At 50.0% G+C, this 27,489-nt stretch overlaps 1 protein-coding gene across 2 annotated transcripts in view; it reads left to right on the top strand.

Annotated features, from left to right (window-relative positions):
- The window catches only part of ZNF407 (zinc finger protein 407), a 457,064-nt gene extending 429,877 nt beyond the window's left edge, over nt 1-27,187 (top strand). For both annotated transcript variants that reach the window (XM_030336740.1, XM_030336741.1), the window contains one exon: nt 24,967-27,187. In XM_030336740.1, coding sequence (XP_030192600.1) covers nt 24,967-26,285 — 1,319 coding nt within the window. In that variant the 3' untranslated portion in view covers nt 26,286-27,187. The remainder of the gene's footprint in view (nt 1-24,966) is intronic.
- The last annotated feature ends 302 nt before the right edge of the window (nt 27,188-27,489 follow it).

Below are 27,489 nucleotides of genomic sequence, written 5' to 3'. Positions count from 1 at the left end.
CGGAGCCCCAACGTTTGAAAAAAGTAATTATCCACACTGTTTCTATAATTCAACTAGGTGTTATCCTGCATTTGCAGCTGCCAAATCATTTGTTCTAAGTGTTTTTTTACATCTTATGAATAGTGGAAAGTTTTGAGTTTTGCACATGAGCTCTTAACCCATTTCCAAACAGAGATGCCCAGCCTGCCTGCTTGCTCGCCTGCTTTTTTTGTTCTGTTTTGTTCTGTTTTAAGGTTGTGTTGTAATCCATTATGGAGGGAGTCTTTCTCGACAAATTGATTTCAGGCATTTGATGGTAATTTGAGTTGATGCAGGTTACGGTTTCAAAATCATAGTCATAAGGAAAAGGCTCAATTTCATACATTTCCCCAGGGAAATTTTTTGGTGAAATCTCTGTTTTCTCATAAGCTGGATCTGTTGTGTTCCGGCCATGGTAAATGAGTTGTATGCAATTAGATTTGGCCGGCCCGACACAGGGAGGCACAGGAGGCACGGGAATGGTTCTGCTGCGTTCGCCACTGTCGACCCGGCCTCCTCTCTCTGGCTCTTTCGGTTGGAACACCTGGCCTTTAGCTTCCTGTAAACGGTGGCCCTTTTCTTCACGTTGTCACTCGAAACCCCATACAGCGTTTTACCCCTCAGGTGGCTGGCTGGAGCGGCCCCGGTAGCACCCGGCCTGCCCTTGCTGACCGCCAGGGCCTTGACAAAGCCTGAGGGCTCTGCGCATTTTGCCTTCTGCAGAGTCTGTGGGTGTGGGGTATTGGACACGGGGTATTGGATATTGGTAGGGCACAGTCACATTTAAAAGAAACACCTTGGGGTGCCTGGGTGAGCGCCTGACTTCAGCTCAGCTCATGAACCCACAGTTCATGAGTTCAAGCCCCACGTTGGGCTCTGTGCTGAGAGCTCAGGGCCTGGAGCTGGCTTCGGATTCTGTGTCTCCCTCTCTCTCTGCCCCTCCCCTGCTCATGCTCTGTCTCTCCCTCTCTCTCTCTCTTTCAAAAATAAAAATAAACATTAAAAAAAAAAAAAAAGACACCTTGAGGCGCCTGGGTGGCTCAGTCGGTTAAGTGTCCGACTCTCTGTGTTGGCTGAGGTCATGATCTCATGGTTCGTGAGTTCTGAGCCTCGCACTGGGCTCTGGGCTGACAGCACAGAGCCTGCTTGGGATTCTCTCTCTCCCTCTCTGTCTGTCCCTCCCCCATTCACGCTGTCTGTCTGTCTGTCTGTCTCTCTCTCTCTCAAAAATAAATACTTAGGGGCGCCTGGGTGGCGCAGTCGGTTAAGCGTCCGACTTCAGCCAGGTCACGATCTCGCGGTCCGTGAGTTCGAGCCCCGCGTCAGGCTCTGGGCTGATGGCTCGGAGCCTGTTTCCGATTCTGTGTCTCCCTCTCTCTCTGCCCCTCCCCCGTTCATGCTCTGTCTCTCTCTGTCCCAAAAATAAATAAACGTTGAAAAAAAAAAAAATAAATAAATAAATAAATAAATAAATACTAAAAAAAAAAAAAACAAACCTCATTTATACTGAGTGGCTGTGGTTTGACCCCCCCCCCATGTTTAGTCTGTTAAGGAAAGAAGATTATGGGTACTGATCTTCATCCCACACGGGATGGAAAGACTTCTTCCCGTCTGTCTCATCAGCTGCACTTAATCTTCGTGCATCTTGACACCGTCCTTATCTTGCCGTCTGCTCTGAGTGCTCAGTACACCTGTACTTCTCGTAGTTGGAGGGGGCCACAAGTGGACTCTACTTGGCTTCAACCACAAGAGAATCAAAGTATTAAGTATTGTAAGCACATTACCAACCTGTAGCTGAGGACATGCGTTTAATAGTCTGCAGAGAGACCCCCTTTGCCGATCGGAAAACACAAAGCTGCCCGCAGCACACCCCCGCCCCTAAGCGCACACTGTTTAAATTAACCTGTGTCGATACTGATGCAGTTAATTACTGTAAAGTCAGTAAACTTTTTACACGTTGCTGATCCACAGACTTTAAACACCATTCTAATTTGTGAAACGCAGCTTTGCAGACTGCCATGGCCTAGCACACGGGGAGGAGCACAGCTCCGTGTGAGGCCACCAAGCTCTGTTACTAATACTGGGTCCTGCTCAAGGTGTAGGAGTTTTTTTCTTTCAGAAGCAATAATTACTTCAGAAGCAAGTGGTTCTGGAGGGAATCAGGAATCAGGGCTGTTCACCATGCATTAAGCACTACTACAAGCCAAGCGTGTTCGCTGCTGGGTGCTTCGCACACTGTCCCCAGTACTTAAGATACCACTGTGGCCATGTTCTCAAGACAGGGAAAGCAGTCCAGAACAGCTCAACACGGTGTCTGGGCACTTACCACTCATTGTGGCCAAGCTTTCCTTTCCGTCTGGATCTACCTGAGTCGGAAGTCTCCTGCAAGTCCCATTATTAAGGAAAAGATGGGGTTGTTGGCAGATAAGAGCCTTAGCCATAAGCGATGGTCAGAACCCTGACTCTACAAGAGAGGACACCAGTGACCGTAGCTGTAGGTCCCCCTTTCCTGAGCTGGAGAAAAGCACGCTCACTCCCTCTGGTTCTCTACACACACAGAATCCGTGGCTTGGCATCAGCAGTGGCTTGACATTATTCTCACATCATTCTAGTCTGGTAAGGGACCACTGCAGGTCTCCCCCATTTGGCTTGTATTGGATTACACACACACACACACACACACACACACACACACACACACAGACAAATGTACTAAGCAGAAAGCCAGTATTTAGCTCTAGATAACTGAAGGGTAAATAGAAAATAGAAAGCAATGTTAATTGACCACGATTACAGCCATCTGGTGGACAGTCACATCCTTATTTTTATATAAAGCCACATTCATTTAAGAGATGGCGTTTCCATAATTAGAGTGTAGCGTGCATTCACAAATGTCAGTACAAATAGAGAGAACCTCCCGGGGTCTCCCACAGACATAACACCAAACCTAGCCTGATATGAGTCCACCTTCAGTGTTAGATAATGTGCGTCTCCTTTTTGTAGGTATCTAATGTATACACGTTTGGCTTCTCTGAATATTGTTGCCCTTTGAATTAGCCTTGCTCATTTCAGTATCGATAAGATAAACGTAGAAACAAATGATGATTGAGCCTAATGATGTTTGTAATGAACAGACGCTAGAAGTTTATATGAAGCATAGGATTTACGTTGCCTCTAGAAAAGAAATGCGGCGCTAGATGGAGCAGACTCATTCCAGGTGTTAAAAAGAAGTCGTTGAATTACTCCAAGTAACTAGAGGTGAAGAAAAGGAAGTCCTAGTATTACATAACTGTAGAATCTTAAGATTCCTTCGATGGAAATTGATCCAGTTGGCCCTTGAATGCAGAAATATGTCTCATAGCATTTGTGACTGGAAATCACCTAGACGTGCTCAAGAGCTTTTCATGACGAGAAACTCAGTATTTATATGTAGTATATTCACTATCTTTAATTGAGGTTTAATTTACATCTAGTAAATTTAATCCTTCTTTAGGTTTGCAGTTGGATGAGTTTTGACAAATGTGCATAGCCATGTAACCACCACAATCAAGTTATAGAACATTTCTTACACTCGGTTCTTGATAGTCCTCATAGTATTGTCCTTTCCAGAATGTTCCATAAGTGCACTTGTACCGGATGTAGCCTTTTTTTACTTAGCATCATGCTTTTGAGGTTCATCCCTATTGTTGCGTCTAGCAGTCCTTGTTCCCTTTGGTTGCTGAGTAGTATTCCACCGTATGGATGTACCACAGTGTGTTTATCCGTTCCTCTTTTGATGGACATTTGATTGGTTTCCAGTTGTGGGCGATTATGAATATACCCACCGTAAACACTTGGGTACGGGTCTTTGTGCGACACCTGTTTTCATTTCTTTAGGAATAGGATCGTAGGGGTCATACGGTAAGAAATTGCCAAACTGTCTCCTGTTATGGCCGTGCCGGTGTGCTTTCCCACCAGTGATGTATGAGAGTTCCAGTTACTCCACATCCTTACCGACACTTGATGTTATCAGTCTCTTTTGTCTTAGCCATTGTAGCAAATGGGTAGCGATAGTCTCGTCATGGTTCTAATTTGCATTTTCCTAGTGACTAACGACGTTGAGCATCTTCTCATGTCTGTATTCATGTGTGGATTGCTGTAATTTTTAGAAAATTATTCCTCATAAGAAGTTAAAACGTATCTCTGATGCACTAGAGCCACCCAGGTGGTGTGCAATCCCTCCTCTACATGGCAGCTTGCCATATACTTTGGAGACTCTTTGATCTAGGTTTGCCCCAAATCTAGATGTGCCAAATCTGTCTCCTTAGTTACTTTCTCCTCTGTCCTTCTCTCCCTCCGATGTTCCTGTGGTTTCTGGAAAGCTGCTGTCTTCTACATCACATGCTTGTGGATATGTTCCAGTTGGTACCTTTTAATCGCGTTCCTCTATTAAAACATGGTTTCTAGCACTGCGTGCAGCGCCCTCCTCCACAAGCACCGTGCTTTGTCAAAGTGACCAAACGTTGGGCTCACCTCTGTGGCGGCCGTCGCCTTCTATTGTCAGATTTAATAAGCTGCCCCCGTGGCTTTACCTAAGCTCTTGCTTAACATGCTTAACTTGCCAAGTGAAGTGCCCTGCATCCGGGTGTTAGAGTCCAGCCTCCAGCTAGGTCTATCTAATTGACAGATATCAGTACGTAAAAGCACTTGCAGGGAAGCCAGCTGATTTAATAATCAGTAACAGAATTTTTTAAATTGCTAAACTGCTAGCTTTAGCTTGGACACTTAGAGCTGCAGAGCGGTTGTGAACTATTTGGATTACCTTTAATCTTTGGTGTATATACTAGTATATGCTTCTGTAAAAAAGATATCGAAAAATATGCAAATACAGGCAGTGTAAGGTTTGGATCCCTGGGACCAAACTATAAAACACTACTGAAAACGTTCCAGAAGATCAGAGCAATTGGCCTTTCCTTACATCTTTAGAACCTTTATGTAAAGGTTTCATAATTTACAGAACTGGTATTAGCTGTGTTTTTAAGACTACATAGAAACATTTTGGCGGGGGGTTTTGCCCTTTGGAAAAATGTGCAGATTTAACTTGCTTACCTATGGTTTCGTGAAAGGGTTGGTTTGTTTTTTTGTTTTCGTTTTTGTTTTGTTTTTTGCTTTGTTTTTATAAGGAGATAGGCCTTTAGAACTGGATTCCCTGATGGCCCTGACTTTGACTTCAAGGAATCACTAGAAGTTTCCGTGCTGTTCACAGTCCTGTTCAGACTGGTTTGGGTTCCTGGGTGTCATCTTTGCTTGTGTAGCTTCATTATTTCTTACTCCCGCATCATCGGGAGCGGCCCTAGGCCACCCTTCTGACCAGGAGGAGGCCCTGAGTCTGAAAGGGCCCTGTGCCACTGTCATGTACACGGCCCTTTTCTAAGACCTCAAAATTATGAGTGACCGTGAGGTTCTCAGTGGTACGTTTTGAGATGGGTGGTGTGAGATAAACACACTAATTTTATTTTATCGTAAGTAAATTATGGAAACATGCCAGATGTGACTAAAACCAAACGATCGGCTTACTGGGGAGAAAAAAAAAAAACTAACACTTACTGTTTCGTGTGGTGTGTGAAATTCATTATTTCCTGCTACAGATCACCACGTGGGTAATGTTTGGGGCCAAGGTGGAAGGCGCGTCTGGGTGTCAGCTCTTGTGGGTACCTACGTAGGCTGGCTGCCACCGCACGCGGCTCTCCGTCTAAACGCACCGGTGCAAATTCCATCATCGCCAAGACCGTCTTCTAGGATTTCGTTGTAAAGTACAAGAATGCACTGTCGGCAATAGGCGTCTGGATGAGGAATGGAGGTTTTTTTTTTTTTCCGGCTTGATTAGGAAAACAGTATATGTGTGTGCGTAAGGTGCATAGTTCTGATCGCAACACCGAGTTTTGAAGTTTACGTCTATCTGGAAAGTCAGAGTTCCTCATTTTAATCAAAATGCATGTTATTAACGGAACCATTCAGTTTCCATTGTTTCCTTAAGATTATAAGCTCTCAACCTATCTGAGAAGAAGTGTTTAAATTTCTCTTTCTGGCTTAAGTTGGGGCATCGGAAAAGTAATTGGCAAGTCATTGGCTTCCTCCACGTAGAGCCTGTGCGTGCAGAACAGTGGAGATGGTGCCCTGGAAATGTGGCTGAAATTTCATGAACATGGAACATGAAGCATGCCAGGCCCATCTGTACCAGCCCTTGTGAAACAAAAGCACCAATTTTGTCATCATTGTCTTTTGTTCTCCGTAGTGCTATTCATGTGGCTGTTTTATGAATGCCAGAGTCTGGGGGCGCCCATCGACTGTTCGTGCTCAGCTCTCAGGCTCGTCACCCCACCCCGCACCCTGTTCTTCTAACAAACGGAAACTTCAGTGTCGAATGTTGAGTCATTTTATAAGGTTTTGTGCTAACAGACCAGAGGGCTTTGTTTTTGGATTGCAGATCAAATATGAATGGGGGAGGGGGGGAGGATATGCTTTTAAGCAGAAGGAGCAAATCTACTGCTCATACAAGTCTCAGAATTTATAAACCTGCTATTTGATTATGTCGATGTCAGTTTTTATTATCTTCGTGAGTGGGTATTTCCCATCTTAATGCACAGTATTTGCATGTCATGAACCAGACAGTTTAAACATGGCTTCTTTTAATGTTCCTGAATTTCCATTCAAATGATCAGAAGTAATTCTTATTTGAAATCACACTGGGCCAAGTATGCTAACCGTAAATCCATTTGAGCTATCATGCTACGAACAGCCCATTAATTGCCACATCTAAATAACACAATCAGTTACTATATTGTGGAGGTGGAGGTATGTTAGATACTTAAGAGAATGGTTTTTCATATCTAAGCAGGGAAGGATTGGCCATACAATCTCATTTTCAAAAGACAACAACGTGAGACCAGAAAGTAGAGGTGTTTTCCATAGACTAAGCAGTGGTCAGAATCAGCTTGCTCAGCCTGTCCCCAGAGTATCAGCATTATCCTGGAATCAGAGCATTCTCCAACAGGGAGAAGCAGACAGACGTCTAACCCGAGGGTTCTGAAGCACCTGCTGAGAGCCCTGGGCCCTCTCCGAAAGAGTGGTAGGGAATCGAGTGGCTGCAGACCTCACCGTGGCCCACGGCAGCCAAGCACTGCTCCCTGTCCGTGTGTCTGATACTTGGGAGTTCCGGGGGAAAGCGTCAGTGGTCCTGATACTTACAGCCAACGGAAAGTGCGCCAGCCCCTGGCCGAACCACGGCCTCACTCTGCAGAACAAACAGCCCCCTCCTTCGGCTGAGCCCCTGGAATGGCTGTGTGAAGAATCCGGGTGCTAAGGGCCTCCGTTCCCTGATATTTCCTACTCATGGTGTTGAATTTAAGGCTGATTTAAAAAAACAAAAACAAAAACCTCTCTCTGGACGTACACATTGTCCATGTGAAAGTTTGGGAATCTCCTCTCAGGATTTGGTGGTTTTCCTCACACCCGTTTCTTGCCCTCTTTCCGTGAACGCATCCAGGCTACGTTGGGGCCAAGTAAACTGTTATGGTCGTGGCAGTTTCTTTGTAGGCTGAAAAGGAACGAAGTTTTTTTTTTTTATTAGTAAGGCTATATCCAAAATCCAGGCTAATTTTGAGTATGTGAGTTGGAATATTGGACATTCGGACTCTACATAAATCCAGAAGTGGGACAATAAAACGCAGTTGAGTAACAGAAAGCTCATTTTAAGAAAGAACCAAGCTCAGGTGGGCTGGCTGAGTTGTGATTTTCGGAATTGGTTGCTTGTTTCTTCGTTGTCCCGGGAAAAGGACGTGTATGTGCCGGGGCGCTCTGTGCTGGCGTACTACCTCGCATTACGGTGTCAAAAATAAAAGCAGGAAAGGTAGTGGTGTCTATTCCAGCCGATGGGAGTAACTAGCAAAAGGGAGGCCTAGACAGCAGAAATTACTCAGAACACCTGAGAAAAAAATCAGGCAAGGCCCGTCCTCAGGGCCTGGATCTTTGAGTGCAGAGGGGTTTCGAACACAAGACGCAGGGCACCTCCATGGTGGGCAGCTGTTCTCGGCACGTTTCTGTAATGGAGCATTTCCTAGGAGGTATTTTTTTCCCTTCATTCCCTGTTCGTGATTTATCTGCTGGACTTCCTGGAATTTCTGGTAAGAATTCCAGGTATCCAGTAATACTTTTCAAAGCAGAGTTCCTGCGATTAGATGCCCTGGCACTCTGTCAATGAGGTAGGGCAGCAACTGTTAGATCACCAGGGTAATACAGACGTGCGAGCGCAGTAATCAGATGGACATATAGAAAAGCTGAGACGTACGGTGTCACTCGCTCTCTTCTGCCCTTTGGCAATTCAGCTTTGAGTTTCTTTCAGCCAGCAAATGAGGAATTAATTCAGTACTGCTATGCTGATTGTCTGGTGACTCCCGAGAAAGAGCGGGACAGTTTTGCTCAGAAAAACGCCGCGGACTTTTCACGGTGAACAGAGGTGAAGGTAAACATGAATTTCCGTATTTCAGTGAATGTTACTCCAGGTTTCACCCACCTTCCTTTTGTTTCTATTCATGAAGCGGCTAATCAGCGTTGTAGTCTGATTTCGGTACGAAACGCCACGTGTTGGGATTCCTAACTCATAGCCATGCGTTCTAAGGGGAAATTGCCGGAATTGTCTGCTCTTTTGGGAACGGAACCGAGGCGGACATATACCCTGATTCGTCTGCAGTGACATCAGGCCTGCGCTCCTATTGTGGTGTTCTGTCCGTCACCACCCCAGTCACCGTCAACAGTACTCTAGCGCAGGGGAGAAATTGAAGTCCCCTTCGTAATACATCGTCTGGCGGAGACCTCACTCCAGTCTTCGGGTGTCGCTTGCTGTCATTTCACACGCTCCAATCTCCCTCTTCTTCCTTGTCTTCCAAGAGCGCTGGTCTTAACGGTCTGGCCGTCCTGCCTGACTCTGATTCTTCTTCACTGGTCAGTGTCCCCCAGGGCTCTGAACTTCGCTCTCATCTCAGGCCTCCACGTCCTGCCTGGGTGATTTCACCCCTCCGTGACCTTGGACCGCCACCTGAATTCTGGCAACAGCCAGACACGCGGTTTCCCACCAAGCCCAACCTTTCCCCTGGCCCTCAGCGCGTCGCCAAGAAGAGTTGACCAGACCCGTCTTCTTGGTTCTCCCACATGAATCTGATTCTCAGCTTGGCTTCTAAACTGAGAGCTGCGCTCAGTGAGCTCATGTGGGAATCCTTGACATTTTGTGCCTTCAGAAAATCAACTAGATTGTTTTCATACATTTTTATAATTATGTTTGAAGTGTTTGCTTTGTTTTGAAGTGACGAGGCAAGAGAGCACTTTTGTAAGCACTTATTTGCAAATAAATACTCTTGATCAAATGAATGCAAGTTAAGGACCTTCTGAAAGTCAATTTGAGGTAAATTTGCAGAATTCCCATCACACAGTTCTCCCCAGACTTACATTTTACTCTCAGTGTCTCTTCTGCTCCCAGTCATTAAACACAGTCTGCTGTGGGTGTAAGTTCAGCAGCGTGTGACTGAGAAGAGGAGGAACATGTTTAAATTCTAGAATGTTCAAGGCCACCAGGGCAATGTCACACTGTTATAACCCCGTGGGTGAATGCGTCCTGAGTCGCCACTGTTCAGGCTCAGAGCAGGACTTAGGGTTTTAGGCTCTCCTATTGTTACAGGGAGAAAATGTTCAAATACTTTTTTGATTGGGGGTGCCAGTCGGTTGAGGGTCAGTCGGTTGAGCCTCCAATTCTCTGTGCACTTTTCTAAAGCACCGATCCCATTCAGGAGGGTTCCACCTTCACGACCTGATCACTCGCCAAAGGCCCCACCTCCTAACACTATCACTCATCCCCTTTGGGGATCAGGATTTTCACACGTGAATTTGGGAGGACACAACTGTCCGGCCTATAGGACATGGCTCCATACTTCATCCTCCCCGCCCCCCGCCCTCCCGCTGACGCCTCGTAACTCAGGGGCCAGGGTGACGCGCACCACGTCTGTACCCACTGTGGAGCCAGCCCTTTCCTTGCGTGCCCTGCTGAAGGCTGGCGGCCTCCTGTGTTACCCGGGCTATGGACTGGAACGGCATTCTAGGAGTGGAAGGTGTTTCCTCCAGAATCCAGACAGGCCTACCAGGCCCTCCGCTTCCTTCTTTGTGGTGGGAGACGCGAGATGGGCCCTGTGTTTTCCCTGCGGAGGAGACCTCTCAGCCCCTGCACACTGAGGTGGCAGGCCCTGACTCCGTAGGGCCTGTCTTCCTTCTGTGGACCACGTGTGGCCTGCTGAAGCCTCCAGTGTGCCAGCCACTTGGCACTTGTCCATTCCGTTCAGTATGGTGTCACTGATGTCATGGATTTGTGTGATGTCCTGTGGAATGTCAAGACAGCCCAGCCTCTTCGGACTCTATTGTAGCAGCAGGTGGGAGAGTTCGCACAGCCTTGAGATAAGCTGTAAAGGATCTTGTGGCCATTCCCGTGCAACTGCAGACCATTTCTGGTTCTTGTTTCTAATCAGAATGGGAAAGAAGCATTCATCAGGTCAGCGGCCACATTCCATGATCCTGGGGCCATTTAACCAATTCTGAGGACATTCAGCACAATACCTGTGGTCAGAGCCAGCGGCTGGTTGAGGACAGTAACCCTCCAGCACCCCTCTGGGTTCTGTCGAGCCAGTCTGGTGAACTGAATGGAGATATGAGAGGGACCACGACTTAGTGTCCCGGAAGCCTCTGATGATGGCACTGATCTCGGCCACACTCCTCGGAATGCTGTACTATTTCTTAGCCACCTTTTTGGGTGGGCAAGTTTACCATCCGGCCTTCCCCACTCTGATTGCCCTCGTTCCACAGACCAACGACCCATTTCAGGGTTAACCCAGCGCCACACATCTTACCCCGCGTGTACGCTTACGCACAGAGGAAGTGGGCGTGGCTCTGTCTGTGGAGCCCACGAGCCCACGAGCCCACCGAAAGCTGGATGTTGGCCAGGACACCCTCTGCAACTGGTCCACATAAGCACCCAGTGTTACAGGGAAGGTACAAGGTCCCAGGGTCCCAGGGTCCCTGTCAACTCCAAGCCCTTGTGTGGTAATCTATTCGCCTTCCCCGGGGTCTGAAGCGTAGTCAGGACTCCCGAGTCCACGCAGGAGAGGCCCTCTGGATCTCCCAGTTACCTCGAGGCGTCTTCCAGGCCTTCGGTCTCATGGTATCCGTCCACATGGTGAGGTCAGGACCCCGTAGAGTACCTGGCCACCCCTCTGGCTGGGTAAGCGTTGCTGCAGCCACATCTCTCATGTGCCTAGATCATGGCACCATCAACTGTGTTCCCTTCCACTGGGACATCATCCCAGCCTCCAACTAGACCGTCACCCTGTGCCGAGGCCCACGTGCCACCTGTTTCCCACGAGGCACCCTGTTCTCCCGTGACGCAGCGAGCAGGCCCCAGGTCCTTGCCTTACTGCCCGCTTTCTCCGGCCACGCTCAGAGCCACGTGGGCTGCCCAGGTCCTCCAAGAAGAGGATTAGACTCGCAAGAGACTCATGGAGGGCGGCACTCGCAAATGAAAAGGGGAAGAGGCGGGGCCTGGGAGAGAGCCGTGGCACCCCTGCGCAGGAAGGAGAGGGGGGAGGGGGGCAGAGCGGACAGGCTTGTGAACTGCAGTGCCCAGAACCAGGGTCACCCAGCAGGATGGGCCTGTCTTACCGTCCCCCTGCACTCAGCCATCGCCGGAGGCTTCCTGGGGGAAGCGGGGGTGGGAGGTGGGCGTGCTCTGTCCCCTGTGCTTCCTGCGGCAGGGCGTCTGAGCGCTGGGCTTCACCACCACTTCACTGCCTTTCTGAATGACCTGTAACCCCTTCTGGGTTCTCTGGGTTTTGTTCATCAAGACTTCACTGTCAGGTGCTAAGACCTACAGTTGCAAACAGAAGCAAAGGTACGGAGAGGTGGGTGCTAACTCAGGAGCCTGGACAGACTCGTAAGCAAGTTCACGTCTGGTTTGCCGCGGGGGGAGCTGAGAAGCACCTGTTTCAGAGCGGGAGCCAGAGGTGGGGTCCTGGAGTTAGAACGAAGCCCAGTGCTCTGGCGGGGCTGTTGTGTAGCATGTCCTGGCCGTACTTGTCAGATTCCTGGAAATGTGTCAGTCCCCGGGACCGTCTGTTTTGATAGGTCCGTGAATATTCAGCGGGTTTGCTGCCCGCAGCGTCAGTAGATCTAGAATCTGAATCTAAGTGATTAGCAAGGACGGTGGAGGCCCTGGTTGGAGTCCTCTCCGTAGCATCCCCCGAAAGCGGCCACCCCGCCGTTTCTCATGGGGGGCTCATTACTCAGTCTCGTGTTCAGTTTTGAATCCGTGTTATTGAGGCAAAGTTGACTTCCTGTAGCTTCTGTCTGTTGCCCCCAGGCTTGCCCTCTAAAGACATTGCTTTGCTATTCGAAGGCTTAAACCTGTATGAGTTTTCAAGTCCCCTAATTTTTTGTGTTTCTCTTTTCTGTATTCAAGCCTAATTGTCAATGTTTTTCTTAAAATGTGGAGTGCAGCCCTACACGTGGTTCCCCAAGTGCAGCCTGACCCATATGCCCTCTCACTGTCCCCTTTCCTTTCTGACCCTGTACTCGCGTTACTGCGGCCACAGCCCTGCGTTGACCCTGCAGACAGCTACAACTCGGTTCTTTTCTCCCTTTGAGAATTTTTTTACTCCTGCGGCAGGGCATCTGAGCGTCTGAGCGGCGGGCTTCACCACTTCACTGCCTTTGTCTACGTTAAATGTAACTTTATTAAATGTAAAATGTGCTTCACAAATCCTTGGTCATACAAGATCATTCTGCATATCTACATACATTCGTTGTATTACATACCGGTTTCAGATTGGATGACCTCAACTGTGATGCATTTTACTTAAGTAATAATAAGGCCTAAACACTCATTGAGCCCTTACTACGTGTGAGGCATAGAGCTAAGCATTTTACATGGACGGTCTCACTTTTCAAAACGATCATTCATACCATCCCCGTTCTGTAGGCTAAGGTTCTGAGAGATAAGGAGTTGAGATAATTGTCTAGAACGATGGAAGGTCTGAGATCTTGCCGACTGTCAAGCTCCCCCTCCAAGGTGATGGATGCTAGCAGAAGACACAGGGTTCCTGGATGAGAAGCAAAGGACATCATTCCTTACAGCAGGAGCGGGAACCGGGGTTACTCTGCTCCCCAGATCCCAACTCCCACAGGTGACGTGGCACCTACACACAGTGAGATGTAAGCAACAGAGCCTCAGGAGAAGAATCTGGATCTGGGGAGCCCAGATCTTTTACTGTGAGCAGCGAGCTGGCCAGTCTCTTTCCCCAGAGGGATACTTGTTTCTGTCCTACTGGACAGTAAATACATCTGCCCTTTGCTCTAGAAAAGGACACAGTACCCGTCTCCCAAGGCCGCTTGCTCCAGAAACATCCTTGAAAAGGTGATGTAGAATAAAGGCAGCGCCTCTTGCATACGAGATGTGCAGAAACACAGAGATGCACAGAGAGGCGTCTTCCAAATCATAGGAACAGCATCCAGTCACGCTGGCTCCATGGCTCTGCTCTTCGTGCTTATTGGAAGGGATTCAAGATTCCCCTTTATCCTCTAATAAACGTTAGCGTAAAGGGAGGTTCTCACCCTCATTTTAAATTTTTTTTTTTTCAACGTTTATTTATTTTTGGGACAGAGAGAGACAGAGCATGAACGGGGGAGGGGCAGAGAGAGAGGGAGACACAGAATCGGAAACAGGCTCCAGGCTCCGAGCCATCGGCCCAGAGCCCGACGCGGGGCTCGAACTCCCGGACCGCGAGATCGTGACCTGGCTGAAGTCGGACGCTTAACCGACTGCGCCACCCAGGCGCCCCTCTCACCCTCATTTTAAAGCAGTATGTATGAAGGCCTGCTACAGGCCGTGCATTGGAGATGCCGCACCAGGTCCTACCCTCTAGGGAGCTCTCGGTCTAGTGGAAAGGGTGAGCATGTTTATGAATAATTATAATTCAGTGTGTCAGAGGTATATACAAAGGGCAGGTAGAGTATCCACTTGGTTTCTCTGTAAGACCTGAAGGGCCTTTCGAATTAAAGAAACGTACAATTAAAAATACGTAAGTACCTAATTTCCTATGGGCGAGTGTTCATACGGTTGCCTTAGAGCCTACGTATTTCTGTCACGTTTACTGAGAAACTACTTTCTGGGTCATAAACGTGACAAACCACAGACGTGTTCAGGTGCCTCTTGCTGTGTCCACGTAGAGAACCTGCAGATTCTACGAGTGGTCATGCTACCGACCTTCACGGCGGCCTTTATTCTTGAGTCCAGTGCAAAGCGAAATAGACCTTGCCTTGCTGTTCCACTCACTGGTCGGTCCTCAGGACCGTCAGTGGTGTGATGTCATTTTCCGTCATGATCCCTCTTAATGAGGTTCAGGAATCACATCAGAGCCACGTGAACCGCAAAGGAGATCTGATCCTAGGCTCTAGGGAAAAGAAACGAACTGACGTGGAGCGTAAACTCTGAACCTTGGGGTCTTTAAAGCAGTTACAGTTTTCGAAATATCCTACCCCCTGAAGACTTTATCTAGTAGCCGTTAAAGAATTAACAAGTGTTGCTCTCAAGCACTGGGTCTCCAGACTTCTGTCCACTAGCAGATAAGACCCCTGAAGAGCGGAGACCGTCCTAACTTGATATCCACACCACCAGCCCTGTCTTTCATGGACTCTCGCGCCAGACAGGCGCTTGGTAAAGACCTCTGCCAAGGAGCGTGCTGATGAGCAGAACGCAAACAGAAAAGCGAGCTGGCTAGAACAGTGTAGACTGTGCTTGTAAATGTGTATGTGTTCGTGCAAGTGTTTGTACACAAACGTGTGTGTGTGCGTGTACATGTAGGCTTCAAGAAAAGATGAAAATTTGACATTGACAGGGCATGTCAATTTTTTTTAATTGCAGAAAGTACTGAGCCGACTATGCGATGTAAGGTAGTTAACTTATCTGGTGCCATTAATGGTATAGGAGTTGTGCATTCGTTCTTTTTTTATTTTTGTTTTTTTTTTTTTTAAGTTTACTTATTTATTTTGAGAGAGAGACAGAGTGCACACAGGGAAGGGGCAGAGAGAGAGGGAGAGAGAATCCCAAGCAAGCTCCGTGCTTTCAGCGCTGAGCCCAGTGGGGCTGAAGGGAATCCTACAAACCTGAGATCATGACCTGAGCTGAGATCAAGAGTCGGGCGCTTAACTGACTGAGCCACCCAGGTGCCCCTGTGCATTCTTTCTTGATCAGTTGCCTCCTCGAGTATCAAGATGGGGCATTTGTTGATCCACAGAAAAGCTACTGGAGGAAGCAAGGAAGACACTCCCCTCTTCCTACGCGGAGCTCAGAGAGCCTGCTTCTGCTTCTTCTGTGTCCCTTGAAGCCCCACCAGTGCCAGGCACGTAGCTCTGTTTGCTGTGATTGTGACCTTGGGCAATTCCAGGGCAAAAGGCAGCCCCCTAAAACACATTCTAAGTTCTTTCCCAAGCTTTGTTGAAGGTTATTTCAGGCAGGCAAATGGCTGTATGTCCATATGAACACTGGGCATGACTTTAATGTCACCGTGTTTCTTGTGGGAATTCCTGAGTTTTTATTACATGTGGCATTAATGAATTTCTAGCATGTCGAAGTCACCATTCCCCATGCAAAGCCTTTTGGGGAGTTCCCACATGGTGTGTGTCTGTTACTTAACACGGCAATATGACTTTGTCCTGATTTTCTCGTATGTGCATCGTGTTGTGTGATACCTGCATGTGGCTGTCGATGGCTCCTAACAGGTGCTGGCTGTTACACGAGCCCATCCATCCAAGAGCAACGTCAGACTCTTTTTAAACAGTGTTTCAACAGAAAGGCAAAATAGTGCTACCCAAGTAGCAATAAACTCCTTCCGGAACTAATGATAATTTTAGAGCGATTGTTTTCAGGCTTCCACCCTGATGCAAACCATGTAGTCATGTGAGACACTGTGTGTAGCTTTGTACCCTGACTGCACCTGTCACCAGACATTGTGCCCATTTCTCAGCTCGCGCTGTGGACATCTGCACGAGGACGTTACACACGGTGCGTGTCGCTGCTCAGACGTAATGGCACAGTGTTGCCTCTCGACACACACATATGCCAGCCACGCGTCCCACCCTTTCCGGTGACAGGAGCCACACATCCCCTCACGTGTCATCAGGCCCTGAAAGGATCCCCTCCCAACTCTCCCTGCCCCTCGGAAAGCCGGCCCGGCGTGCGGAAGGAAGGGAAAGCCGCCGAGCCTCCCCGTCTCCATCTCATACACCTGAGGTGTCGGTCGCTGCATTTTACTCAACATTTTAATTCGCACGTTTTTTATTCTGTCCATTTTAGAGCAAGGGTTCAAGCCTCATAATGTGTCTTTTGTTCGGTATCTTTTTAATCAGTCTGAAACTTTATTACGCAGGCATCAGGTACCGTGCAAGTTCAACATAGGAGTTTAACTTAGGGATTTAGGAAGGTGTTCAGAATGAAGGTTGTCATAGTCACTGGCTAAAAAGAAAGCATGTTTCTGTTTTCCACTATGACCGTGGCAGTGTCCGCACCCCTCCCCCAGCCCTGCCGCCGCCACTGCTCTGTCCTCGTGTTCCGAGAGGGCAGGGTGCCGGCCCGCCCCAGGCCACGACCCGCTCCCACGTGCTGTCCCGGAGCCGGCGGTCATGACCGCTGCTCGCTCTGGCTTCCACAGAACGAATCCGGGCACTGCCTCTGCTTCCTCTGCTGGTCCTGGAAGTGGCCTGAGCACACTGGTCTGATCCTCTGTGCTGGAGCGGCCTCGGCGTCTTGGGATGTCATCCTCGGGAAGAGGTCGGACCTCACTGTGTTGCCACCACGAAACATTCAGGGTCCCCTCACCCACACAGGTCGGCTTAACAGGAAGATAGCAGTGATGTGCCCAGAACAGATGACTCATTTTAATATGTGGAGAAGAAATCCACGTTGTTTTAAGTGCGTACCAGCAGCTGCTGTCATTCGGCTGCGAGCAGATGTTAGACCTCCAAAAGCTTTGCTGATAATTAAAATACTAACAGTGAGCGTTTTGCCCCAGCTGCAGGTTCTGTTTACTGTAAATTTGATTTTAATGGTGCCTCTGTGCTGTTACTGAGGAGCGGTTTGCTTTTTACCTCCATACAAAAGTGTCTGCAATGAAGACAGATGTCTGTTTCCTCTCATTTCCTCGGGAAAGAAACGAAGGTACTGTAACATACAGGGAATCTGAACATGCCTACAAAAACGAATGGGATCTTTTTATAGGATTTGCCCAAAAAACAAAACGGCGCAAGTTTATTTAATCTGCCTTGTTAGCCCTTTAAAGCCACCTTGTAAGAGAAACACCCCACTACCAACACTGGCTGGCTTCCTATTTGCACGAGTTCACCTTTTAAAACGTGCGTGGTGCATACACCTTTGAAAAACAGGCGTTGTCTCCTCACATTGTGTGCACCACACTGGGAGTTTCATTACGCTGCCCAGGGACAGTAGGAAAAGGTCGTCGGGCTCCCTAATTTCCTGATGCCTGACGCAGGAAGGAATGTCAGCGCTAGAGTGAGTGGGACAGAGGAGGGGGCCTTACAGCAGGCGGACCGGCTGCCGCTCACGTGGGGTCTTTAAGGTCGAGAACGCTGCGGGCCTGGCATCCCACCGCTCCGGTCACTCCTCGAATGCATCAGCCGGTGCCACCAATGCTGAGCAGACCCCGTGCAGAGAGCGGGATGAGGGCTGGGTCCCCCGGGGCCTCCCAGGGGAGCACACGCCCGGAGGACAGGAGAGAAGGCCTCCAAGACGGAGACCCCTCACGGTGGCCACGGACTGACCTCGAGATCCCCAAATATGTGCAAAATGCCAAAGGCACTTTGTGCTGATCCCTACAGAGCTGCCCCTCCCCCTCGCCTTGCTCCACACAGGGCCGAAGACATTTGCGCACTTTCTGCTAGTAAATCACCGGCAGTTTTTAAGAAGCGCTCTTCATGGGTAAATGACAAGATCAGAGCACTTTACAGTTTAACTCTAAAATCCCATTTCATCACCCTTGTGAAGCATGATGACACCATTTCTGTCACATGAGTCAAATTTCCAAAGTTCTATGGCTGTCACGGGCCATCTATCAACACGGCCCTCAGGCCTCTGCCTTTGCAGCCGAGAACCAGTTAACCACACCCGCCCTTCACGTCCCTCCCCAAAACGCCTGTCAGGATAACCTTAAACCCCGGTCTTGTCTTCCCGCGTGAGATTTGTGTGCATGGCTCCCATTGGGTCTTCATGCACGGAAATGATGATGGATACCTAAGAGTCTGATATGATACAAAATTTCTTAGGGTTGGTGGCTTTAGAGGTAAAATATTGTCTTTTATTCTTTGTCACTCTTCAGTGCCCATAGAAATGTCTAGGCCCGTGGAGACTGTTCACAGTAAAGTTAGAAACCTGGCCAGTCATGTATTTCTAACTTGAGATAAAATTTATTCTTAGTTTTTTCTGAGTATCTTAGAATTTCTTTCAGGGGTCATATATGATTATCTCTGATCACTACCAATCACAGATGTAGTGCTAATTATAATCGAGAAAGAAGGACTACAACTTTTGTCACCTAAATCTGTCCTGGCTTGCCGGGAGTGTTCCCTCAGAAAAAAATGCACGGTGTATCTTGTAAAATTGTGTATTTGAACTTATGTCAGGCCAGTTCACGGAAGCTTAGGTTTCAGAATGACCAAAACAGGTGCGTGCTCTGAAATTCACCCCACCGTGTAGCGGTCATTTTTAACAAGCATGCCAGGGAGTGAAGATAGTTGTAATTTTGTGTCTCCGGTTACTTAAATATTTCTGATTTGTGTGCGAATTTGATTAACACTGACCAAAATGCCTTTCTGACCCTGGAAAATACTGGTCAGAAGGTGTTGACCGTCTTTTGTTCTCTCAAAAACAAGCAAACAAACAAACAAAATTGATGGTGACATTGTCATTCCGGTATGGGGTTGGTTGTCAGGCTGAGCGGTTACCGTTTCCCCGTGAGGTTACAAACCAGGTCAGGAGTGTTTCTCAGACCCCTTGGTTGGAGTTTTCCTTCAGGGACGTGAAGCAGCACAAAGCGTTCGGTGTGGGGAGCGCCCCCCTGATATGTGTGGTGTTCACGTTGAGAGTGAACTTCTTCACCCCCGGGCTTGGGTGGGATCCCTCTTGTTGACATCCCGCAGCAGCCGGACCGGTAATTATTTGGCCAAAGCAGGACTACGCCATAGAGCAATTATTGATATTGCTTTGACTGGCCGTGCTGTTGTAGGAATAATTTATCCCCCGCTTCAAAATTTCCACAAGGTTATATTGCGTTGAATTTTAATTTGTCATTTTTTCTGCTCTCACTTGAAAAACTTATAAGCTTTTGTGACATTAAAATATGGTTCTAATTTATTAGCATAATCTGTTAATATTGTTTCATTTTAATAGACATTAAGTATGATTTCTTAACGCTCTTGTTAAAATTACATCTTAAAATTGAAGTCAAGAAAAATTATATGTGGCTTAAGGATCCCAGTGTCACGTGTGCCCCAAATTTTTATATGAAAATATTCCCTCTTTAGTCGCATCGTATCTGAGGTGCTTCAGTTATGACGAGGAGCCGCCCGAGCATTTTCGAGCCTAGCACCCTTCCAAAATACGAAATCTGCACCGCGCACAGTGGGAGAGCCTCTCCCTCCGCTAGGGTGCCCCCCCCCCCCGGTTCGCGAATCACCTAACGAAGGCTGCGAGATCCTTAAGAAAATAATAGAAATCACACCGAGGGACACACGGCATCTGGCGTAACCGAGCACCATACAGACACAAGTGCTCCCGGTAGCACGCGGGGCTCCCACAGGATATTAGCACGAGCTTCCCCGGCACGCCGGGCGCCTCACCCCACACGGGTCCCTTTCATGCCGTCTTTATCTGCTACGCGATGCATGAAATCTGCTTTCGGTTTTAGAACGGCTGGCCACCTTTGACCCCTTTCGTGGAGACACAATGTGACCTTTCTATTGTCATCGGCTTTCATTCTCCTGAAAATTCTATGAATTTTTATTACAAGTTTTTTTTCAACCACGCCGAGGCTTCTACAAATGACTTGCGGCAGAGGAGATGAAGTTGTTGGACTGGCGTTAGGCAAGTTTTACAGCCGGCGTGCGTGCCGCTGAGCAGCCCGGGCCTGTGTCCTGCAATGTCACACGCCAGTAACTGCTGAGCCTACTATTGGATAAATACATCATTTTATGGAACATTGATTGTTCTATAAACCCAATGGAGTATTATGCTCTATGATCAAACCATTTAGATTGTGTGTAGAGCACAGAAAATGCCATATTCAGGATGGTACTAAAAGTGCCATTTGTGTATTTTATGGATGTCATTACAGGGGAAACTTCTCTCTGTAGGCCCTGTTTACTGCAAAATTTTTTAGTCTGTAATGACATTTTTCATTCACAACGTATGCCTTCAAGAGAGGGGGCCCTTGTTTTATTTGTTTCATTCGAGTTTACTGCACAAATTCTGTACATTTTAATTAAATGTAAGCTTAACAAAAGCATAAGGTATTTATTCTGTGGGAAAGCGCGATGACAGTAACAAAAGAATAACACGCACACGAAAAGGACACAGTCAGGTGCTCAGCCCTATTTGTAGCTGCCCAGAAGCCCCCAGCCCGCAGAACAGAGCCATCAGCATGGTTTGGGGGGCGGGGGGTGGGGGTGAGTGTCTACGACTTAACCCCTCCACGCCTGCACTCCAGGTCTGTGGCTTTCAACTCCGAAGATGTTCTCTTCAGGGAGGACAGATAAGAAGGAACCGTGTCTCTCAACCATCTTCTGGAGAAAGTGAGCCTAATCCGGAATCACTTCCCTGGAAACGAATCCTCAGCTCTCACCCCCAAAAGAACCCTTCTCATTTCAGCCACGTTGTAAACTTTCAACGCGTTTAACTATGAGAGGGGAGTATGATATCTCTGTAGTCACGAAAACAAATGAGCAGTAAGGTGAGATTGTTTTTTAACATTTTATTTATTTTTGAGAGAGAGACAGAGTGTGGGGGGCGGGGAGGGGCAGAAAGAGAGGGAGACACAGAATCTGAAACAGGATCCGGGCTCTGAGCTGTCCCCGACTCGGGGCTCGAACTCAGGAATGGCGAGATCGTGACCTAGGCCAAAGTCGGACGCTTAACCGACTGAGCCACCCAAGGCATGTCCCGTAAGTTGAGATTTTTCATAAGCAGTCAGGAGGCTGCGTTTTAACTTCATTTGCCCCCTCTGCACAGAGCGATTTATGGTCCTCTCACAGACGGGTCCAGAAAGGCTCCATCAGATGCATGGCTTGATTAGCTACAATTATCACACGGAAATCCAACACTGCCTTTGAAAGACGTGAAGCGTAGCGCAAATAGGATGTTGGGCATCCGTGCTCTGTTAACGATTTGTGCGCTTCTGGACCTATACCGGTGACTAAGCAGTTAAGGATAAGCCCGTACAGAGTTCCTGTTTTCCAAATACCATATCCACTTGGCCATTTGCATTGGTGAGCTTTACGGTTCATATTTACTCGAAAGAGCTCAAAAATTGAAGTTGATGTGCCCAGTAAATTCTTGGTCATAGCCCAGTTAGAATTTAAAGTTACAGTAGAGATTCACATTAGTTTAAATGACACTTGAACTTCTACATAGCTCCACATTAATTCATTATGGGCGAAATGGAAGAATCTTCAGTGGGTGAATCTTTTTCAATCTGATTGAGGCTGTTACATTTTATAGGTGCTATTTTTCAAGGCAGTACTGACAGCACTCGAAGTTATTAAATTGCTGAATCAAAAGATGGGCCTGTACTCGCATTTATGAACTGATGGAGTGGCTGGGCTCGCGCCGAGCGGAGGTTAAGATGTTAGAGGTGCCCTGCTCCATCACACGCCGTCGTGACAGCAGTATTTACCCATGTAGTTTACTTTAATGGTCTGGAAGTGGCTTCACCCACCTCTGGATTCAAATAAATTCCGTAAGTAGTTCAGAATAGCGTAATTACCAGCGCTGCAAGGGATTCAGAGGGTAACGCTGCACCCAGGAGGGCTTCTGTCCGGCCGCAGACCGGAGGAGGCGGCCCCGGGGCTCTTCCTTTCGCAGGCGCCGGGCCACCAGGCCTCCGGAGCCTCCGTGTCTCCCACCTGCCAGGGTCTCTCCTGCCCTCGATGCCGAGGCAGTATGCCCTCTTCTGCAATGACGTGGGGTTGGTTTGAAGGGTGCCTTCTTTATTTTTGTGTCCATATTTCTTCATGTCTTTTTGTTTTAATTTAGTTTCCCAAACTCTAAGTTAAACTGGAAAGGACCTTGAACTTAGGGAGTGGACAGAAACCAGCACATCAAGTTCAGGGTGTAATGATGGCAGAACGGACAGAAACAAACAGGATCAAGTTCAGGGTGTCATGAGGGCAAGCAAGCCCCAGGTGGAGGGGTGGAGGGAGGGAGAAATTGGGAGCACGTGCACTGGAGACCAGGAGTCCCAGAGGAAGGCGCCCCCAGCAGGCTGGTGGTATCCCCGGTGTAGACTCCTGCAGGCATGTGAGTGCGAGCAGGGGGTCCTGTGGGGTGCCCTGTCCTTGCGTTCTGCCGCAGACCAAGCCTCCCGACCTCTTTGGAGAGAGATTCTAGGGAGGTTCGAAGTTCGGAAGATAAACCGAGATGAGGTCAAGTACACACCAAGGCTCAGCGCCCTCCTTCTAGGACCCGTGCGGTTTCACCTGCTCTCGTGCCTGCCCCCAGACTACAGCCTTCCCAGGGCTGTGCTTTCCTTGTATAAAGCAGAGGTGCGGGGCGGGGGGGGGGGGGGGGGGGGGAGGATGGAGGGACATCGCAGCAGGCACGTCCCTGGGCGGGGCAGCTGGGTTGATTCCCTTAAACCCTGCAGAGGCTCACATGACCTCTGCAAAGTCTTCAGAGCCCCGAGGGCTGGGAATCCCCAGTGTGGAGACCACCATTGCCCCGGGGCACCTGCCCCGGGGCACTTGCCCCTGAGCACCAGGCAGTTGGCACTTGGGAGGTGCTTGCTCACAGAGGCGGGTTAAGGAGCAAGCTCCCTGCTCTGGGTTCTCCCCTTTCCTCGGAGGGCAAACAGGACACCTGATACACTTTGGTTAGGGCATTTAGCTAGAACCATTGGTGTTTTGGACCCTCCCCGGGAAGGTTCAGTTGACCTTTAAGATGTGATGGCGTGGCTTTCGCCTGGCTGGTGACAGCTTGGCCAGGCCTGGTCCGCCCATGGCTGCACGGCCAGCCCGGGGCCGCACCCCCTGGTCAGGGTGTAACGTAACCCGAGAGAGTGAGAGGGAGGTTCTGCTCCTGGAGATCGTCCCGCTTGACACCACGAGGCTTTCCCTGACCCAAGAGTCTGTGATTCCATAATCGCTCTCAGATTCACGCTTTAGAGCGCATCCTCAGAGGCAGAAAACACAAGGTGACAGAAAACCGACCCCACGAACTCGCGGTACGGTGAGCTTCGTTCCAGTTGGTTCCCTGCCCACACCATCAAGTGCCACCAGGAGACCCTTGGCCCTCCCTCCAGCCTGCCAGGTGACAGGGGTTGCAGTGGTATGAATTGCCCTGACCTCTGACTGTCGAACAGGGGGGCATAGACCACCCAGACGTCACGGCACTGTATACGGAATGGGCCAGGAGTTTGCATTCGGAGCTTAGTTGGGGTTCCAAATCCAGGACTGTCGCCTGCAGTCTGCATGTGAGCTTAGTGTGCCCTCGCGGTAAATGTGATTGAAGGGCTTCTGTGGATCGTGCCTGAGATACTGTGCCTCCCGGAGACGGGCCTTGTCTGGGGTCTGTGCTCAGAGTGGACTCTGTGTTGAAAGAAATGCTTTCTTACGGAAGTGCACCAACATGTTAAACAAAACTCTTATTTTTGAGGGATGCTAGCAATGCATAATCGTAACAGTTTGTAATCATTTTCTTTCCTTTGGTGAGGATAAAGCGTTCTTTTTAAAAATGACCTACAGGGGCGTCTGGGTGGCTCAGTCGGTTGACGGTCCGACTTGGGCTCAGGTCATGATCTCATGATTCATGAGTTCAAGCCCCACATCGGGACTCTGTGCTGACAGCTCAGAGCCTGGAGCCTGCTTCCGATTCTGTATCTCCCTCTCTCTCTGTCCCTCTCCTCGCTTGCTCGCTCGCTCTCTCTCTCAAAAGTAAAATAAAACATCAAAAACAATTTTTTAATTACCTACAATAAAGACAGTAAGATGAAATCCTTTAAAACTGTGGTGGCCATTGGAAATCCTCATTGATTGGTTATCACCTAGGGGGGGAGGAGGCAATAATAAGAACATGGATCTTTTCCCTGTTTTGATGGAAAGAAATCAGTTTTCAGTCGTGTTTCATCCTGTCCAGCGTCGGCCTGCGTCGGAGCTGACGCTGGGGGGATGGGTGTCCATGCCTGCGTCCCGGGCCCTCCTCATGTCTGTTCGTAAACTTACGAAAAGACTTGCCTTTGGGTCAGAATACACTGCCACTCTTTACTGTCCTTCACTGCCCACCAGTGACTGAATGTCTCGTTCCAAGTGACAGTAATCGAGGGGGGTGGTTGTAGCCACACTCCTGCCCTGGGAACAGGAAAAGCAAACGCTGGCTGATGAGAGTTGTTATTTGGACAGTCGAACCAAGAGGACAGAAAAATGCCTGTTCCCGTCGCATACCTGTGGCCGAGCCATCAGAGTCCATGCACACGGCCGGCCCCGGAGGCCCCTGGCTCACCGTGGTGTTTCTGACGAGGGGTTAAAGCTTCTGCACAACCGTTGTCTTACTTGTAAGCCTAACAGTCGTGTTTCGAGGCTCTAACTGGTCCCTGTCTCCCATAGGCATTGTTTCCAAGTCCTACGAATGCCGTCTGAAGGGCCAAGGAGCCACGTTCGTGGAGACAGACAGCCCGTTCACCGCGGCTGCGCTGGCGGCCGCGTCCCCCGTCAAGGAGCGGCCCCGTAGGGACAGCACGAGGCGGGCGGCGGCCGAGCAGGTGATCGTCATCCAGGGCTACGGCGGGGAGTTCGCGCTCGACGCCTCCGTGGAGGAGACCGCCGCGGCCACGCTGCAGACACTGGCGCTGGCCGGCCAGGTGGCCCGGGTGGTGCACATCACAGAAGACGGGCAGGTGATCGCGGCCGGTCAGAGTGGCGCCCACGGGGGCGCTGTGGCCCCCGGGCCGGTCCTGCCCGAGCAGTTGGCGGACGGGGCCACCCAGGTGGTGGTCGTGGGGGGCTCGCTGGACGGCCACGGCGCGGACGGGCCCCTCAGCCCGGAAGGCGCTGTGATACAGCAGGTGACCAAGCAGGAGATCTTAGACCTCGCCGAGGCCGGAGTCCCCCCGCCCGATGCGGCCTCGGCCTTGGACGCCCTGCTGTGTGCGGTCACCGAGCTGGGAGGGGCGGAAGGCCGGGTCGGGCCCGACGAGAAAGGCAGGTCGGGCCACAAGGACGTGCTGGTCCAGCTGCCCGGTCAGGAGGCGCCCCCCGCCACCGCCCAGCCCGAGGCCCCCGAGATCCACATGTTCCAGGACGTGCGGGAGGGCGCGGCCCCCGGGGAGCCTGTGGAGGTGCTGACCCAGGTCGTGCGGCCCCCGGCCCTCACCTCCTCGCAGGAGCGCGCGCAGGTGGCCTTCAAGAAGGTGGTGCAGGGCGTGCTCCAGTTCGCCGTGTGCGACTCGGCCACGGCCGGCCAGCTCATGAAGGAGGGCGTCACACAGCTCATCGTGAACGAGGAGGGCACCGTGCACATGCTGGCCCGGGAGGGCTCCCAGATCATCATGCAGGAGGCCGAGGCGCACGGCCCGCGCGTGGACCTGGCCGAGCCCGACGGCGAGATCTCGCAGATCATCGTGACGGAAGAGCTGGTCCAGGCCATGGTCCAGGAGTCGGGCGGCTTTCCCGAGGGCGCCACTCACTACATCGTGACGGAGCTGCCCCCCGGGGTGCCGGAGGAGGCCGGCGTGTACTCACACACCCTGATCGAGGCGGCCGACTCGCAGGGGATCCTGCAGGCCGGCGCCGCGCTCAGCGCCGAGGCCTTGGGCCCAAATGGAACCCAGCAGCTGACGAGTATGGTCATTTACACCCAAGATGGGTCCCCGGCAGCGACTGTCATTCAGGGCCAAAGAGAGAGTAACGAACTCCAAGAAGCGTGAGGCGCGCGCGGCCCCAGGGCAGGTTGGGGAGGTCCGGGTGCAGACGTCCGCTCCCGGCCCGGGGCGGACGAGGGCGTTCCGGCACCCGGGGCACAGTGTCCCCTGGACTTCATTCACAGGGCCTCCGGGACGGTGACGCGGTGCTCCCGGGGCCGCCGGCCCGCTGTCCGGGCGGCTTGGCACCGGCTGCGGGGGGCGTGCACGGGGTGCGGGGGCCGCCACCGCTGGGAAGGCCCCGGGTGGGACGGGGTGCCGCGGGGCAGACCCCCGGGCCGGCCAGCCTGTCTCCTGCTGGCTCTTTTGTGACTGGTCGCTTCCCTCCGTTCTGTGTTCCGTGCTGAGGAGAAGCCACGTGTTTTAATGTTTCCACCCCCACCGAGTGTTTTCCCGTTTCAGTTATCAAAGGACTGTGGCTCGCGGTGGAAAAGTCCGAGCAGCGTCTCCTGAGGCCTGAGACATGCCTGTTGTTCCGGTCCAGCATGTCGCCGTTTTAACGTTTTAGTATATATTTGCTTCAGAATTGCAGCTACAGGTATTACCGTCTTGCAGCAGGCCACCCCTGTTCATTTCCCTGAAATCTTAGGATCGCGGGGTCCCCAGACCAAAGGAAGACCTATTCATCTCATGCGTCCTCTCCCCAGACATCGTGGGGGTGTCCCTCGCTCTGGTTGCACTCTGCTTAAAAGAAGCCTTCTTAAGCCGGTGGTGAAGAACAGCCTTGACGTTTCTATTTGACGAAAATCTACCTTGGTTTAGACAACCCAGCGCTTCTAACTTTGACTTCGTTTCATACAATAAAGTCTATATATGAAATGCGTACTCTGGAAAATATTGTTCATACCAATATTTTGCTTTTATAACAAATGTCTGTTCATACTGATCCCACTTTTGCAGGATTCATTTGTGACTTCTGTCCGTGTGAAGGAGCTGACATTAAACATTAGTACTAGAAAGCCGTGCTCCCGCAGCCCCGGGCCTGACCGGCGTCGTCCGTGTTTAGTCGTGGGCTCCCTGCAGCTGTTGGAATGCAGCTTTATGTTCTAGTAACTCACTTCTTGATCCAGTTCTCTTCTTCCTTTTCCAAAAGTGTAAAAACAGTTCCCCTCCCCCGAACGCAAAGGTTGTTTTTGTTCTATTTTTTTTCCTTTGAAATAAAATTACAGCATTAAAAGATAACGACGGTCTCTTATTTCCAACAGCCGGC

Source organism: Lynx canadensis, chromosome D3, assembly GCF_007474595.2.
Source record: "Lynx canadensis isolate LIC74 chromosome D3, mLynCan4.pri.v2, whole genome shotgun sequence".
Lineage (NCBI taxonomy): Eukaryota > Metazoa > Chordata > Mammalia > Carnivora > Felidae > Lynx > Lynx canadensis.
This window is presented reverse-complemented; position numbering and strand designations above follow the sequence as displayed.